Source organism: Dipodomys ordii, unplaced genomic scaffold, assembly GCF_000151885.1.
Source record: "Dipodomys ordii isolate 6190 unplaced genomic scaffold, Dord_2.0 Scaffold99, whole genome shotgun sequence".
In the NCBI taxonomy this organism is placed as follows: domain Eukaryota; kingdom Metazoa; phylum Chordata; class Mammalia; order Rodentia; family Heteromyidae; genus Dipodomys; species Dipodomys ordii.
This window is the reverse complement of record NW_012267315.1, coordinates 3,618,989-3,637,213: the sequence shown is the minus strand read 5'-3', so window position 1 is coordinate 3,637,213 and position 18,225 is coordinate 3,618,989. Positions and strand designations below refer to the sequence as shown.

Genomic DNA, 18,225 nt, shown 5'->3' with positions numbered 1-18,225 from the left:
TGAAAAGGGATAGCAAATAAGATTCTCCTATTTTACCTTATCATTGGGAAATCTCAAGCTTTTAGTTTTATGTGCTTGAAACTGAGGATGCAGATCAAATACATGTTTATTATATTATCATAGAATCAAAATAATGTTAATAGCAGTTCCTTTCTTTCAGCCCACAGCCATATCAAGAAACGTGTGTGTGGAAGGAATCCAAGCTCCTGCAGAGTCTTCCAAGACTACATCCACCCCAGCATAGACAGAGCTTAGTGGGCGCCCCATGGCTGAGAGGCCATGGCCAGACCCTACCATGCCCTGCTGCTCCTGATGGTCACTCTGGCCCTTATATCCAGGAAAGTCCAAGCCTGGGGCTCACCAGAGGTGGTGAGAGAGTTCCAAGACATCCCTAAAAACTATGTCTATGTGCAACAAGCACTCTGGTATGCCATGAAAGAGTACAACAAGGCCAGTGGAGACCAGTACAGCTTCAAAGTGCTAAAAATCCTGAAATCCCAGGAGCAGGTCAGTGGGATATTTACTCCTTTATTTTCAGTGGTACTAGGGTTTGAACTCAAGGCCCTGTGCTTTGCTAGGCCGATGCTCTACTACTTAGGTCATACTCTGGTCCCTTTTTGTCTTTTTAATAGAGTCATCTATTTTTGCTAAGAGCTTGTCTTGGACTGTGATCTTCCTACCTATGTCACCTGCTAGGATTGTAGGCATACACCATCATAACTGCCAGGCTTATTGATTGAGATGAGGGTCTCAGGAGGGCTTTGTTTGTTTGTTTTTTGTTGTTGTTGAGTTGGTGTTAAACTTTGAGCCATTTAATCTCTCTCTCCCAAGTAGTAGTGAGGGTAACAGGTATGAGCTGCCTTATTTGCCTGGCTTTGCTCCAGCTAGTATTTATTCTTTTTTTGTACTGGTCTTCGGATTTGGCTTTAGGGCCTGAGCACTGTCCCTGAGCATTTTTGCTCAAGGTTAGTGTTTTACCATTGTGGCCATAGCTTTAATTCCAGATTTTTGGTACTTAATTGGAGGTAGGAGTCTCACAGACTTTTCTGCCAGGCTGGCTTTGAATATAATCCTCAGGTTTCAGTTGCTGTGATTACAAACATGAGCCACCAATGCCCATCTTCTATTCCCAGTCCTCAGCCAGGGAAAAATTTGGTATAGTGATTGCAAAGTGGGCATGGCAAACATGAACAAAAGATAGTTCTAGCCAAAATATGTTAACCCTAAAGGTTTTTGAATGAAAATTAATTCTAGTTCATTCTTAATTCAGAGGTGGAGCTGAATCATAAAACAACCATTAAAATAACTTAAAATTGGTTACATTCACATAAAAAAGTAGACTTCAAAGTCCAGAAGGCAGCTTGTTGGGGCCAAGTTTGGGGCAAGTATGTCAATGACTACATAAATAATGACAGGAATGAATTTAACACCGAGAACAAGCAAAGAGAAAAATGCCACTCAGAGCTAGAAAAGAAATGGCATGACTAGAAAATCACCTGCCACCATTACGATAAGCAATTCGAGCAAAGATTGCCAATGAATCCTACAATCTCTCACTGAGAGAGGGTTCGTTGATTCACTGTAGGGCTTGATTACTCTAGTCACATGTTGCTTAATGATAGGAACACATTCTGAGAGATGCCTCATTAGGCAAGCTCATCATCATGGGAACATCACAGAATGTACTTATCCATGTCTAGACAGGCACTCATCCTCAAACACAAGATGGACGAGATTGCTGCCAGCATCACACAGCAGACTGCTTTATATGAAGTAATCTTTCTTTAGTAAATAAAGGGAGGATAAAAAAGATCAGAAACACAGCATAGCAAATATATAACAAAACGCAGTCTTTATTAGTATGATTGAATACTATGTACTGCATGTCATTGTATGTGTTATGCTTTATTATGACTGGCAGCATGGTAGGTTTGTTTACACCAGCATTAATTCTAGTTGAATGCAAAAGGAAATTTTTGGCTCTGTTATAATCTTATGTGATGCCTTTGTAAATGTGACCCATCTTTGTGGGACGTACAACTTTAGTTACAAAAGGGGAAGAACATCCCAATAATCAGGACATCTTCCGAGCACTGTTCTCTTTGAACAGCCATGAAGAGCATGGGGACCAACTGGCATCATACTCCCTATGATGCAACGTGTGGAAAGGGCACTGAAATGCCTCTCCATTGTGAGGAGCAGCACTCCAACAGATCCAAATTGTGAGACATTCTATATTAGAAATATCAATATATTCTGTATTAGAAATTTCCTATGTCCTAAAACATATATCCTAAACAACAAGAGCAAAAACAACAAAACCCATGACACTCTTTTCCATGGAAGGAGATTTAAGAATCCTAACCACTCAAGTGTGGTCCAGTGCCATTTCTTGAATTTAAAAGGAAAAACTATAGCTCAAGGCCAGTGGCTCATGCCTACAATCCTAGCAACTGAGGAGGCTGAGATCTGAAGATTACAATTTGAAGTCAGACCTGACAGGCAAGTCCATGAGACTTTTGTCTCCAATAAAACTACAAATAAATAAATAAATAAATAAATGCCAGAAGTGGAACTTTGGTTCAAGTGGTAGAACATTAGCTTTGAGCAAAATAAATTCAGGGACAGTGCCCAGGCCCTGAGTTCAAGCCCCAGAACTAGGAATGAAACAGACAAAACAAAACAAAATGGAAAGTCTATAAAAGATATTATCATTAGGGGTGAGAAATTTGGATGTAAACTGTGTAACAGAAGAGAGCCTTTCCAAGACATGTAGTTATATTGTGGTTATCTAGGAGTCTGAGATAGCACACTGAAAGAACTAAAATTAGTCCAGCTTGTCTGGACTCTGATCAAGGAAGGATGGCGGAGGTGAACAGGAGGACACTGGGCTAGAGTTGTTGTGACTTTGACACCAACTGCAGAGTTGTCTTGCTATTTTCCTTCAGTTACATGTCTCTTGCCCTTCAGCCTTCATTTTCCATTTCCCAGGTTGACAGGCACCATGGACTAGTTTCCTACTTTCTTACCTTGGGCAGGAGAGAAGGTTCATTTGAAGTTACATCTCCATCATGATGGCGATGGCTTCTCTGCCATCTTGCTGCCAACTGTAAGACTTTGGCTCTCTCTGGTTCTTTGTGTGGCTTGTTAGGTTTTTTTGGTCTGTTTGTTTTGTGTTTCTTAGGCTGAGGACATTTGTGGCCAGAATATGTCTCACTAGGATGACATCAAATACTATTTAATGGTAATTAAGATTCATGGGCTTAAACTGCTTGAAGTGTCTCAGATACCTATGGCATTTGTTCTTAGTAAAGATCCCACCTTCGCCAGGCACCAGGTGCTCATGCCTGTAATCCTAACTACTCAGGAGGCTGAGATCTGAGGATCACAGTTCAAAGCCAGTCTGGGCAGGAAAATCCATGAGACTCATATCCAATTAACCACCTGAAAACCAGATGTGGCATTGTGGCTCAAGTGGTAGAGCACTGGCCTTGACTGAAGACAGTGCCCAGGTCCAGAGTTTAAGCCCCACAACCACCACCAACAAAAGATCCCACCTTATTTTTCTGTTGGACCAATTCCATTTTCTAGGATTTCTTTCTATCATTGCTTTCCTCCTTATACCCATAAATAGAGAATTTTCTGCTTTTACTGACAGATGTCTTAATAATACAATCAATCTGTATATATCAAAATTACATATCATTTTATATTGCTTTTGGTTTTCTCATGGATGATGTACATTTTCTCAGTTTGCTGTAAACTCTTAAATGTTGGTCAGAATCAGAAAGAGTCAGAAATATGTTTGGAAGGAGGCTACAACTCAGGCATTTAAAATTCTTTGCAGTTGTACTTACACACTATTGGAAAATATGGAGACAAAAGATAAAATGAAAAATGCTCAAAACAGAAGCAAAGCAAAAATATTATTGCTGACAATTCAGATTAAACTTCATCACCTACACATAGGTTTTATATAAAGGAAATAGCCCTATCTTATTGGTTGAGCTACGCTAAAAGGGAAAATGTCTGCATTACAGCTTAGCCAAATAAGCCCACCTGTATGCTTTTATGTGGTTAGCAGTTGTGATAAGAGGCAGGGTAGCCTGCAGAGCCTTAGATATTTACTATATGGACCTTGAAAAATACATTTGCAAGCCCTACCCTATTTGTTTTTTATTCTTTTTTGTATTTGAGGGAGTTTTCTTTATTTCTCTCAACATTATGGATGTTCATTTATTTTGGAGATATACAAGGTGATTTTTGATATACATGTACATTGTGTAACAGGTAACAGTTACACAATCAGACTTATTAACAATCCATCCTCTCACATAGTGTTTCAGTGTGTGTATGTGTGTGTGCATGTGTGTAGGAAATATTTGTCATCTACTCTCATCTCCAACCTTGAGTGAAAAAGCTAAGGAATAGCCCCTAGGCCTAAAGTTCAAACTCCAGCACCGGCACAAAACAACAACAAGAAGAATAAAAATCCAAGCATTCATTTTTTAACATGTATATTGAAGATGTATCACATGATGCTCTGATATTAATATAGTGAAATGTTTATGGTAAAGTAAATTAATATTTCTATTACCACATAGTTATCTGTGTGTGTGTGTGTATGTGTGTAGAGTATCTAAAGCCCACTCTTTTAGGAAAAATCCTAAATATGATACAACATTAATAATTCTAGTTCTCATGTTGTAGATCATTTTCTGGGCTTGCTTGCTTTTTATATCATTTGACTTGCTTCTTCCCATGGCCCTACTTACATTAAGTGAAACAAACCAGATGCAGAAAGAAAACTATATTACCATCTTATTTTCATGTAGAATATTGAAAAAAGAAGTCTGTTCTTACTGCTGCATAGTATTCCTTTTTTCTTTTACCTTCCTTCCTTTCTCTTTCTTTCTCTCTTTCTTTCTCTTTCCCTCTCTCCCTCTCTTCCTTCCTTCCTTCCTTCCTTCCTTCCTTCCTTCCTTCCTCCCTCCCTTCTTCCTCCCTCCCTCCCTCCCTCCTTCCCTCCCTCCCTCCCTCCTTCCTTCCTTCCTTCCTTCTTTCCTTCTCTCTCCCTCTCTCTCTCTCCCTCTCCCTCCCCCCCCTCTCTCCACTCCTGGCCTGGGCACTGTTCCTGGGTACCATTTGAGCCACTACTCCACTTCTGGCTTTTTCTGAGTAGTTTATTGGACATAAGAGTCTCATAGACTTTCCTGCCTGGGCTGGCTTTGAACCATGAACCGCAGATCTCAGCCTCCTGAGCAGCTAGGATTACAGGCATGCGCTACAGGCACCTGGCTTGCATAGTATTTCTGTAGGTGAATATACTGAAAAATTTTGTCTTTTCTAATGTTGATTCTTACTTGAGTTGCTGTGAAGCTGTAAATCCTGAAATTATGCATATATTTGTTCATATTTACCTGTGAAGTTGGGTAGAAATCTAGAGGTAGATTGCTAGACCCAAGGGTATACAGATTTCTGCCTATCTTCATCTCTGAATTTAAATACTTCAGAAGGTAAAGCCAAGCCCACCAGGTGAATCTCTTTATCTTGCATTTAGCGATGCCTTAAAATTGAATGGAATTTGAAATCCAATACAGGGAAGATATGTCATGGGGTGGATAACTTGGGGGAAATTTAGAATTCTGCCTTCCATATTCATTTTGGTCAATGCCCAGCAAATGTTTCTAGCACTCCTAAATATGTATTCCATGTTCATTTATTCCATATTTATATTTGATTCTTCTGGGAGCAGTTTTTATGTTTGATTTGGTCACTCTCTTTCATATATTCTCTCCCCCAGTCTCATAAATCTCATTTTCTAGTAATTATAAAAACCTCTATCCCATGCTGTGCAGTGACTTTTCCCCATGAGGCCCTCCATGGACAGAAAGGATATCTGAGCTCAATGCAAGCAGCCAAGCATCTGAAGGCTATATCATGTGGGACCGCTAAAACTGCCAAAGAATTGAAAGCTTTAGAATGAATCAATATGCTTTTATGGAAGCTTTGATTCAGAAGCAGGTCAATATCCCTTCTATCTATTTTGAGTGTAGAAATGATACAAACTTTGCTATTTACTTCTCAAGTCTCCAATACATAAACAGTTCACTTTCCAACAAACATTCTTAGGATTTTTTTTCTTACTGTATCATGAGATTGGTTATCATTACTTTAAGATCAAATACATAATGAGAAAGATATTGAGACAGAGAATCCTTTAAAAATATATAAAAACTGCTGGTGATGAACCGTAAAACATGGAATTGTTGAAATATAGCCTTCCCCTAAGAGATTAATGGCATATTTATCTTCCAGAGGGGAAAATTGATGCTGTTTTCTTTCATGACGTTTAATTAATTACTTATTGGTAGATCACAGATAGTTTGGAGTACTATCTTGAAGTCAACATAGCCCGAACAATGTGCAAGAAAATTTCAGGTGAAACTGAAGACTGCTTACTACATCAGGATCCTCAAATGCAAAAGGTATGTGGCTAAGACAACAGGGAATAAGGGTCCCATAAAATTTTGTATACTAGACAACAGAAAGCTGGTAAGATTGATTCTGTTTTATTTTTTAAGCGTCTTTTATAAACAGAATTACATTTTGTGGACACCATCCTTTTGAAAAAATCATTTTGTGGATATCTTCAAGACCAGGTCTCTATGACCTTATATAAATTGATAATAGAGATCTTTATTATCTTTCCTTTTTAAACTGCTGCTACACTAAGCATTTTGATACAATTCCTTCCTTCCTTCCTTCCTTCCTTTCTTTCTTTCTTTCCTTCTTTCTTTCTTTCTTCCTTCCTTCCTTCCTTCCTCTCTCTCTCTCTCTCTCTTTCTTTCTTTCTTTCTCTTCCTTCCTTCTGTTCTTGCTTGCTTGCACTCAGAGCCTGGGTGCTAGCTTCATGGGGTGAACTGCCTGCATTGAGCTTCTTTTGTGCTCAAGGCTAGTGCTGTACCACTTGAGCCACAGCGCCACTTCCAGCTTTTTTGGAGAAGTTTATTGGAGATAAGAGACTTATGGACTTTCCTGCCCAGACTGGCTTTGAATGACAATCCTTAGATCTCAGCCTCCTGACTAGCTAGGATTATAGGTGTGAGCCACTGGTACCTGGCTCAATTTCATTTTTTATTCTTTCTTTTTTTTATTCTGAAAAAACCATACAGAGGGGTTACAATTACATGGGCAAGATAATGAGTACATTTCTTATCAAGCATTGTTAGCATTGTTGCCTCCTCCTTGTTTCCCCCTCCCACCCCCCCCCAAAGTTGTAAAGTTTGTTTTTTGACATAACGTCTTGTACATCCCATTGCAATTTCATTTTTTAAAACTTTGTTTGGTGCTATCATTCATGTTTACACTGATATCATGAGGGTATCCTTTATATTTTTAGTCTATTTGAATAACAGAGAGATGAGAAAAACATTGTGCTTCTTGCCCACTACAAGTGAAATCACACTTCTGTTGTAGGACTCTGGGACCAGATCATTGTGTCTTCTCTCAGAAATCCAGCTACAAGCTTTTACTTATTTAGTCTTTGGCTAAATTTTAAGCCCTCTCTTTGAAGTACGCAGAACTCAGTACTATTCTTTATCTGTTGTTTTCTGGAAAGGACTCACTGGGACCTTGGTGTGTGTCTCAGGGTAGTAATGGGTATGGCTGGAGATGAGAATTTCCCAAGGATAACCAGTTCCTGAGTTCAGCCCTAGCTCTCCTTAAGACCATGGCAAGTGAATTGATGAGGGACTATCCTGCTGAGTGAGGGTAGCTCCTCCGCTAGGAGCTTCAGGATTGACTATCTTTGGATTGTAATGGGCCTGGTTCATTCCAACCACTTTGCAGATTCCTGGGTCCTGGAAATAAGAACATCTTATTCTTCCCCACCCTTTCTCTTTTCCTTTCATATGAACTAATTATTTTTTAAATCTTTTTTTAGATGATGTTTTGCACTTTTATCGTTAGATCCAAGCCATGGAAATTTGAACTGACTCTGCTGAAGATGAAATGCAAAGATATCTAATTGTCTTCTTGCACATTCTGCGCACTCACTTCCATCTTAAGTAAAAATACTTGTAAGATGTTTGAACAGCACAGTTGGCTCACTCCGTTTTTGTGACTTCTTCGCTTTACTGTGTGGTGGTGTTGGGCCCCCTCCTCTTGGTGGCTGCTTCATCTCCTAGTAGAGACAATATGCTGCTAATGAACAAAAACTATATCTACAACTTACCAAGAATAAAAGATCTTCCGCAGACAACGCTTTCTGGAAAAGTAACCTCAGTTGCTTCAAGCATGCTCGGTACTATATGTTAGAAGGTCTGAGTGACTGACAGTATCCTTCCATGGATCTCTGTAGATAGCTCCCTTCCCCAGACTCCTGGAAAAACACCATCCAGTGGCTCCAAAATGATGTTTTACTTTTTAAAAATTTCTTTGGTTTTGCTGGGGAGATGAAACCCAGAGCCTTTCACGATGCTGGGCAAGTGCTGTACCATTGAGCTACATGTCTAACTCAGAAATAGTGGTTTTAAACTCCAGACCCACTCAGAAATACAGACGGCCATTTGGATATTGGGTTGCTTTTTAATTGAAGCAGAAAATGTCCAAGAGTAAGGGTGCTTGGAGAGTAGGTTGTGTGTGTGTGCATGCACATGTGTGTATGTACATAGTTGTATGTCCACAGTTGCAAATGTTAGCTAGCTACTACTGAATAATAAATCATCTAGCCTTTTATTGTCTCAAGACACATACATGCATGTCTACATATATATGTATATATGTGTGTATATGTATGTGTGTGAATATATATATAGATATATAATTATATATCTATATATATATATCTATATATATATATATCTGTGCCTAAGGAATCTTGGTTTGGCTTGCCTGAATGGTTCCAGAATTCAGCTCTCAAGCATTTACTCAGACATTGGTTCTGCTATTATTATCTGAAAGTTTGATTGACTCTGGAGAGTCTTGATTGACTCATAGCTGCAAGATAGCAGTGACTATTTACCAGGAAGCCTTTTTCTCTTCCAAGTGAGTCTCATCACAATGCTACACAAGGCTGGGTGAGGCAGCTGGCCTCTTCCATTTAGTGCTCCAAGAGATCAAGATAGAAGTTACAATATCCTCGTTGACCAAGCATAAGACATCACACCATAGCTCTAACTTTTGTCACTTAGATTAGCCTTGGCCTGTTGTGAGAGGGGTTTTGTGAGGACCAAGAATGAAAATATACCATAATGGATGTGTGCATTTGTGCATGCATGTACATGCATGTGTGTGTACATCTGTGCATATGGATATGCAGATGTGAAGGGAAAGGACAAGATGATGAACAAGGACAGAAGGACCTTTATAATACTCAAATTTGGAAACTAGAACACTCAGTGTTCAGAGAAAGACCAGTCAGGGAAATGTCAGCAACAGTAGGGTCTAACTTAGAAAGAAAGAAAGGGAAGTGGCGCTGTAGCTCAAGTGGTAGAGCGCTCGCCTTGAGCTGAAGAGCTGAGGGACAGTGCCCAGGCCCAGAATTCAAGCCCCACGGCCGACAAAAAAAAAAAAGAAAGAAAGAAAGAAGAAAGAGACAGAGAGAAAGAAAGAAAAGGAAGAAAGGAAGTAGAAAGAAGGGAGGAAGGAATGAAAAGAAAGAAATAAAAAAGAAAAAGAAAAAAGGAGAGGAAGAAGGAACAAAAGAAAGAAAGGAAAGGAAAAGCAGGAAGGAAGAAAAAGAAAAAAGGAAAGGAAAGAAAGAAAGAGGAAAGAAAGGAAAGAAAGACAAGAAAGAGAAAGAAAAAGAAAGGAAGAACAGAAGGAAGGAAGGAAGAAAGGAGGAAGGAAGGAAAGAAGGAAAGGAAAGAGAAAGAAAAAGGATGAAGCTCGAAGGCCATCTAAGTTAACAGCTCTACCCCAGGGTGGTTCTCGCATGGGAATCATCTATCTGGACCTGAGCATTTTCATCTGCAAGGAGTGGGGTGGGGTGAAGTGCCAGGTGCCTGTGGTTAGGCAGTGATGAAGGCTGGAGCAGGAACACCTCAGTATTCTGACCCGTTAAGAGGTCACCCTAAGTTGTCAGCCCATGCCTTAGGAATTACCCAGAGTATCAAGCTCTGCTCACTCCCATGCTACTTCTGCCCATTCCCTAAACCACCATTCTTCTACTGTTTTCTGGGGTCAGCTCAAACTAAGACATGTGTATTTAAAGTTTTGTGTCCAGCTTCTACAGGCCTCAACCAAAAGCTCCGGTCCAATGTAAGGGGTACACTGGGGCCATCTGGTGCTTGCTTGCAGAGGACTAGGCAGTGGACACTTAGCCAATCAGCTGTGCTCTGGGGCATGCAGGTGAAGTGGTTCTTGTCTCTAGCCTGCCTTGCCCTAGCCGCCTCCTAGCCTCTGTGTGCTCAGAGTTCTGGGGATATGGTCACAGCAGGTCTTGTCATGTTCTTATCCCCAGTTCAGGATAGGGCTTGCTATGTTCCCTGCAATAGTTGTAGACTACCCATTTCCTGCTCAGCTCTCCCCCTCAAACCAAAGGATTATGGAGCTACAGCCTGTGCTGCTAGGCATAGGTTCTCCATAGCTCTTAGCACGATGGAGCTGGCCACCCTTGCCTGGTTTTATGAGCTCTCACAGAGAAGAGCTGTCTGTGCTGAGTCCTGACAGTGTGGGTGAACATCTGAAGGGACCTGAGGTGTTCATTCATCCTGGACTGGTCATTTCCATCTTGCTTATAACCGTATGGGTTCTGGCTTGGGACCCACCAGATCTTACTGTCCACATTCCAAAGCTGGATTAGAATGCACAGAACTTTGATTTAGACTCAACTCTTCCAAATTACCTGATCCTAGGGCCCTGTTAAGTCAGTAAGCACAAGGAATTGGGATCAAGACAGTTCTATTTACTCAAAAACATTTTGAGCTGGGTACTGGTGGCTCACACGTGTAACCCTAGCTGTTCAGGAAGCTGAGATCTGAGGATCGCAGTTCAAAACCAGTGCAGGCAGGAAAGTCTATGAAATTCTTATCTCCAATTAACCACCAGAAAATTGGACGTGACCCTGGGGCTCAAAGTGGTAGAGTGCTAGCCTTGAGCAAAAGAGCTCAGGGACTGTGTCCAGGCCATAAGTTCCAGCCCCACAACTTACGACAACAAATTTGAGTTTTTAGTGACCCTGTGTTGTCAATGTTGGTATGTGACCATGAAGGTAATTGGAATGAATGGACATAGCAACACCTGAGAAACCTTGAAGGTTGGCTTTTTCTCTGTTAGAGCTCATTAGCCTCCATCCCTGAGGGGCAGGTGCAGCTAGTGTGAGGCACAGTTCCGATTTCCTGCTATTTCGCCCTCTTCTACTGAGATCTTGCTCCTAAGATAACAACATGATTGACAAAAATGTTGGCTTTGTCATCATGTTATTCTTTTCCCTTAGCTGAATAGTTGTTTTTTGTTTTGTTTTGTTTTTGTCAGTTGTGGGGGCTGAACTCTGGGCCTGGGCACTGTCCCTCAGCTCTTCAGCTCAAGGCTAGTGCCCTACCTCTTGAGCCACAGAGCCACTTCCAGCTTTTTTCTGGTTATGTGGTGCTGAGGAATTGAACCCAGGGCCTCAGGCATGCGAGGCAAGCACTCTATCACTGAGCCAACTTCCCAGCCCCAGCTGAATAGTTTCTAAAAGCAAAAGGCGAGTCTCAAAATAAGAAAAAAAGATATGAGTCTGCAAAGTCCTCTCAAGGATGATCTTCCCTGTTTGTGCTCAGTCCTATATGAAGTATTCCCAAGATGGTATCTCAATCTAAACATCATGATTACATGTGGATCCCCAGGGCTGGAGTCTGCCAGCATCTACTCCCAGGCAGCATGCACTCTGCAACTTCCTTCCATTTGTCCTCATTCCTGTCTACTTCAGTCCTTCCATGTCTTTCCATTCTTCCTGCCCATGCTTCATATTGGCCCTGCAGTTGCCAGAGTTAGGACCACTCTTCCTGAGAGCCTCGGCAGCACTACCTCACATGATGCTACACAGGATCTCACAGTGGCTTCAGTTCTTTGCAAAGCTAAGGTCCTTTGGCTCTTATCTGGGGGTCCCTGGTGCCAAAGGAGAAAAACAATATTTTCTCTCAACTAATTGCTGAAGGGTGGCCGTAGAAGAAAGTGACTGCATTCCTGAGGACATTTAGCAGGAATTCCACTGAAGGGCTAGGTGGTCTGTGGAAGTGTCCGATGACATTGATGTACTTGGGTGACGCACAGAACCACAGAGTGCTGAGCCTACTAAAGCTGCTGGGTATGATGAATCCTCACTGTCCCCATCCTCCCCTCTCTTCCTCTCTTGTTTTCCATCCTATTGCTTTTTGTACCCTGTATCAGAAAGGAGCAGAGTTTTTTTTAAGATACCTGGCCCCACACAATTCAGTCTGCCCCTTTCCTTGCTCTTTCCCTAACCATGTCCACAGAAGGTACTCTTTACCGAAGTAATTTCAACAAGTGTTTTCCAATGACCAGCTCCACTCATTCTATTCCAGCACTTATTCCAACACGGTTTGCAGAAGAAGGCTTCTCAAGGGTCAGACCTGGTTGTTTCATCTCTGTTTTCTAAGTGAACAGGCTTCCTCTCTTGGTCCCAGAGGACTGGAGCCCACAAGACAGGCCTCCAAGGGTCTGGATCCTGCTAGGATCCAGACTGATTGTTGTCAGACCCTAGAAAAGGGTCTCCCTGAAGTCAAACACTCATCTTGGTTCCTATGGTGTCCTCGGGGTTCAGAACTGAGTGGGCATCTGGGCTTTGTGGACAAGTCTAGTATTAAGGATGACCCTGGACTTCCAGGAAGGCCTCTTCTCCTCACCCTGCCCATGTCTTTCTGCTCCTAGAGGTGGATACTTGACCCTTTCTTCTCTTTCCTGAGTCTGCGTAGCAAAGGGTGAGGGAATTATGGGCATGGATGCTGAATATGGCCATAAGATGTTCCTGTAGGAAAATCCTATCTATCCCACAGGCTACAGCTGGACATATTCTGTGACCCCTCATTCTGAACCATGCGTGGAATGTTCTTCTGAAATTCATGTGTCAGAAACTCATCACTGATGTGCTGGTATTAGGAGCTGGGTCATGTAGACAGATTACCAGGAGCCACCTCCTCCCTTGTGCCTTTGTTGGGCAGAGTTGATTGACTTGGTTGCTCCTGAATCAGACACTTGAAAAACATAGGCAACAATGAGAAGTACAAGTTGTCATGTTCAAAACGAGCTTTACAATGTCGGTGCGGGGGGTGGGGGGAAGGGGGTGGGGGGAAGGGGGGAAGGAGAAGGATTGGGAAGGGGGGGAGGGGGGAGGCTGGGAAGGGATGGGAAGGGTAAACAAAGGAGGAGGCTGCAATGCTTGGTAAGAAATGTACGCATTATCCTGCCCATGCAATTGTAACCCCTCTGTACAGTATGTTCACAAATAAAATAAAATTAAAAAAAAAAAAAAGAAAAACATAGGCAAAAGAGATGGCAGTGGAAGGTGATCTCTGAACCTGCCAGTAGATGGGGATAATGAGTCAGGAAGGGATGTGGGAAAAGTGAGTGAGGAGAAATTACTGCTGCTCAGTTACTCTGTGCTTATTCTAGAACTACAGGATGGAGCAGGGGAGGAGAGTCTTCTCACCTAGCATGATATCCTCAGAGTGTCTGGGCTCCATTGTGCCCTCAGCCTTCTCACCACCACACACTGGGAAAACCTCACTGAGTTCTAGAGGATTGGAGTATCTGGAGTTGAGGAATTCCAGCAGCAACAGTGCTGTGAGTAGGCTCATTTTCCTGATTCCAATTTCTTAGCCTAGGGATGTGCTGCCCTTGCTGCTCCCGGCATCCTGGCTGGTGATGTAAATGCATTCCTCCACAGAGGCTGAACAGAGGGGTAGCCATTTGTAACTAGAGATTATGAAAAAGACAGGGAGGACAAGTTTTCCCAATTGGCTGAAGTGTCTATTTAGAAGTTACTGGTGCCCCCTTGTGGTCAGAATGGTCACAGTTTAGTCTTTGAAGTTGCTGTGTAGAGGCTAGGCTAAAAACCTCCGACTCTAACAGCAAAGGGACTAACATAAGTTTTTTGTTTTGTTTTTGTTTTTTTTGTCAGTCTTAGGGCTTGACCACTAGGCCTGGGTGCTGTCCCTCAGCTTTTCACCTCAAGGTGAGTGCTCTACCACTTGAGCCACAGCGCCACTTCTGGATTTTCTGCTTATGTGGTGCTGAGGAATCGAACCCAGGGCCTCATGCATTCAAGGCAAGCACTTTGCCACTAAGCCACCTTCCCAGCCCTCACACAAGTTATAATAACACATCTACTAGACAAGATTTAGGCCTTGTCCCTGTGAAGTATGCCTTTAGCAACTATGTAAACCTACGTGTAAACTTCAAGGTCCCAAAGTCTTTTATATGTCCTTTTACTTTTTCTGGGCCAGTACTGGGCCTTGAACTCAGAGCCACATACTCTCACTTATAGTTTTTGCTCAAGACTGGTGCTTATCACTTGAACCACACTTCCATTTCCAGCTTTTTGCTGGATTTGTCTATCTGGGCTGGCATTGAACACCACTTTTCTTTCTTTCTTTTTTTTTTTTGGGTCCGATCATGGAGCCTGAACTCTGGGCCTGGGTGCTGTCCCTCAGCTCTTCAGTTCAAGGCTAGTGCTCTACCACTTGAGCCACAGCACCACTTCTGGCTTTTTTTCTTTTTGCTTATGTGGTGCTAAGGAATCGAACCCAGGGCCTCATGCATGCAAGGCAAGTGCTCTACCACTGAGCCACCTTCCCAGCCCTGAACACCACTTTTCATATCTCAACCTTCTGAGTAGCTAGGATTACAGGTGTGAGACACCAGCACCTGGCTCCTTCTATTTACCTGTTTGACCTGCAAATGATAAATACACAAAATGGCCCTGCGGAGAAAAAGAATGTTTCCTACTTCTAGTAAGCATCACTTCTGCCAGAAGCTGTTCTAGGTTTTCCACAAGCCTGGATTCATTCTTTGCACATGGAGACAATGAGCCAAAAGACAGACAAATTTAAGATAGGCTCGACACACATAGGGAAAATAGAAGCAGTCTGCAGAGTGTCTGGGGTTGAAACAACCTCAGAGTTATATAACAGATGGCTATCATGGGACACTAAAACAATAGTCACAAGAAAAAAATTCACTGGGACCAAGACAGCCAAATCAGACAATTGTTAACTGTCTTTTCCTTCATTATAATAAATATCTCATATAATTAATCTTGCAAAATTGTCTGCTACCACCTATGTGTTTGAAATCATGGCCCATTTGAAAATCCTGAAAAAGACAGAAAAGGGAAGTGAATAGTATTCTGGGAAAATCTTCAATAAGGTTTTTCCATCATAAGTGGATTAACTCATTTATGGGATTAATGAGTGATCTGAGAGTGGTTCTGCTTTGAGAGCCAGCTTAGATAGCTGTCTGGAAAATCCAGTCCATTCCTGGAATTTCCCTCAGTCTTGCTGCATCTTGAGTCTTGGATAATCTTCTTCTCTACTAAGGCTTGCCCATGAGCTGCTATCCACACTCACAGTGATTAAGCTACCCTTGAGAAGCCTGCACACTCTCTTAAGTGTATGCCTTTGCCCTGTAATAAAACCTCCTTTGAATTCCTTACTTTGCCTGTTTCTGGATTCTTTCTTCTAATGGCAACAAGAGCCAGAAAGCCCTGGACAGAAGCCTCAATCTGCCAGATCTCTGAGATCTCCCAGCCTTCACCACCCCCAATAGGTTGAGCATCCCTAATCAAAAATCTGAAACCTGTAACACTTCAAAATCTGAAGCTGTGAGCACTGAAGTGGAAAATTCCACTTCTGAACTCAAGTGATGATGCCTCACGCACAAAGCACAGGTGCACAAAAAGGATTACTTAAAGTTGCTTTCAGGATGTGTGTATACAGGTATATAGGAAACAGATGAATTTCATATTTGGACTTGGATCCCCAAGATATCTCATTATGTATCAGTAAATATTCCAAAATCCCAGAAATCCCAAATCCAAAACACTTTTGGTCTCTAGTATTTCAGATAAAAGACAGTCTGTGGAGTGTTAGGTTCTATATTTTTAACATTTTGCACTAATTACCATGCTGCTATTCTTACAAGTTGATATTTTCACTCCTATTGTAATCATGAGAGTCAGTGTTGGCATTTTTAGATCTTGTTCCTTATTTATCCCTGTTTTACTCCATTTATGAGAACATGTACTAGCCAATTAAATCATTCCCTACTGAGATGATTCTACTCTTTCCTCTTCAAATTGGGTGTAATGGGCAACCCAGTCTGGCTTTTGTGTGCAAACCTATTAACATTTCCTTGCCAGCATGTGGGGTAATCTCTAATTTAGCTTTATTTGGGTCATTATGCTAATGATTTTTGTTTATTAGACTGATACAAAAAACAGACTGTTTACTCCGAATGGTGACAAATGTCTGTAATCCCAGATACCCATGAGATGGAAATAAGAGGGTCATGGTCTAAGCCTGGCTCAGGCAAAGTTAGTACATGATCGTATGTGAAAACAACCTAAAGGCAAGGGGACTGTGCGAGTGGCTCAAGTGGTAAAGCTCCTGTGTAGGAGGCATGAGGCCTTGAGTTTAATCCTCAGTACTGCCATAAGTAAATAAATAAATGGCAATGGGAACTACCTCACGCTGGAAGTGCATTCAACCCTTCATGAGGGTGAAGCCTCCATCTTTACTTATCACCTAATCCATCACTTTTTTTTTTTTTTAACATCATCAGGTTAAAGATCAAGCTTCAACTTGAGTCTTGGTGGGACACACAATACCCAGACCGTAGCCATGAGATTTATTCTTGAAAATCTTTTTTGGGATTATAAAAAAGAAACTTTCCAAGGAGTTTATCTTCCTGGGACACTGGAATTTCTTTTTTTGACACAAGCAAGCTAGCACTTGCCTTGTAGAATAAGGTGAGGAACTGGGGTGCTCATCACCATGTGGGGTGGGCAGAGCTGAGAGCCAAGTAAGAAAAACATCTTGTTTGATTATAAAGAAACTGTTGCATCACGGGACCTACTTGTAGAACCAAGAATTGTCAGATGACTTCTCAGTGAAGCAGGCAAAAAGCAGGATTGAAGAGATCTTTGGAGATGAGCACGCTGGAGTTCAGGTCTCATTTGCACCTCTTGCTAATTCTGTTACCCAGGGCTTATTTTTATTTTCTGTGAGCTTCATTTCCCTAATCATAAAATTGAGAATTATTTGCTATTGTTGGAAATGTCTTCGGATCTTGGGATGTTGTGTAAAAATGAAAATGTCAGCTTGAAAGGAGCTCAGGCAAGACAAACATTTCTTCCACGCAAGTGTTTGCTACTGACAAGAATCCAAGTATGCAAGAGCGCTGGGCAGGAGATCTGCCCAGGTTTTAACTCTAATGAAGTACTGCTGCTCATTTTGATTGGTCAGAACTTAGGCTCACTTAGAACTTACCCAACTGGGGGGCTGGGAAGGTGGCTCAGTGGTAGAGCGCTTGCCTTGCATGCCTGAGGCCCTGGGTTCAATTCCTCAGCACCACATAAGCAAAAAGAAAAAAGCCAGAAGTGGCACTGTGGCTCAAGTGGCAGAGCACTAGCCTTGAGTTGAAGAGCTGAGGGACAGTGCCCAGGCCCAGAGTTCAGGCCCCACGACCGGACCACTCCCGCCCCCCCCAAAAAAAACAAAACAAGAACTTGCCCAACTGGATAGCTAGAAGAGAGTTAAAAATATTTTTTAACAGGATATGGCTTAGTTAACAAAAACAGATGTCTTAATTAACAGGAACAGGGTGTAACCATAATGTAATCTACCAGGGACAAACCACCTGGCCAAAGTAAGAACATTTCAGAAAAAATTAATTTCACAAGGTTGATCTACAGGAAGCAACCACTTTGACAGACAAAATTTTAGTTCCTGCAGTATTTCCCTTGAGAGGTTCAGTTATGAAAATGAATGTGATGGAGTATGTAGGACATTGGAAGAATGTCCAGAAGAACTAGGCATCTCTTATAAGGGATATGACTATTGATTATTGAGAAATTACTCCTTGTGAGCCATGTTTGTTTATGACAATCCTCTCATCTGGCAGGCACAAATAAGCTAAGCAATGCTTCACATACTGGACTTTTAGAACATGGATCTGTGGAGGGTGTGTGTGTGTGTGTGTGTGTGTGTGTGTGTGTGTGTG

The 18,225-nt window shown here is 41.8% G+C and overlaps 1 protein-coding gene across 1 annotated transcript; it reads left to right on the top strand.

The window, feature by feature from the left end:
- Window positions 1-279: 279 nt before the first annotated feature.
- On the top strand, window positions 280-8,029 carry LOC105993733 (cystatin-13-like). The gene is made up of 3 exons (XM_013027071.1): window positions 280-507; window positions 6,375-6,488; window positions 7,946-8,029. Exons 1-3 carry the CDS (start codon window positions 280-282, stop codon window positions 8,027-8,029), a joined length of 426 nt encoding a protein of 141 aa, XP_012882525.1.
- The last annotated feature ends 10,196 nt before the right edge of the window (window positions 8,030-18,225 follow it).

Bases quoted from the DNA above. Each gene is read 5' to 3' on its own strand.
- LOC105993733 (XM_013027071.1), top strand. From the start codon at position 280: ATGGCCAGACCCTACCATGCCCTGCTGCTCCTGATGGTCACTCTGGCC. The intron at 508-6,374 runs GTCAGTGGGATA...ACTTATTGGTAG, and splicing joins TCCTGAAATCCCAGGAGCAG to ATCACAGATAGTTTGGAGTA. The intron at 6,489-7,945 runs GTATGTGGCTAA...ATCTTTTTTTAG, and splicing joins AGGATCCTCAAATGCAAAAG to ATGATGTTTTGCACTTTTAT.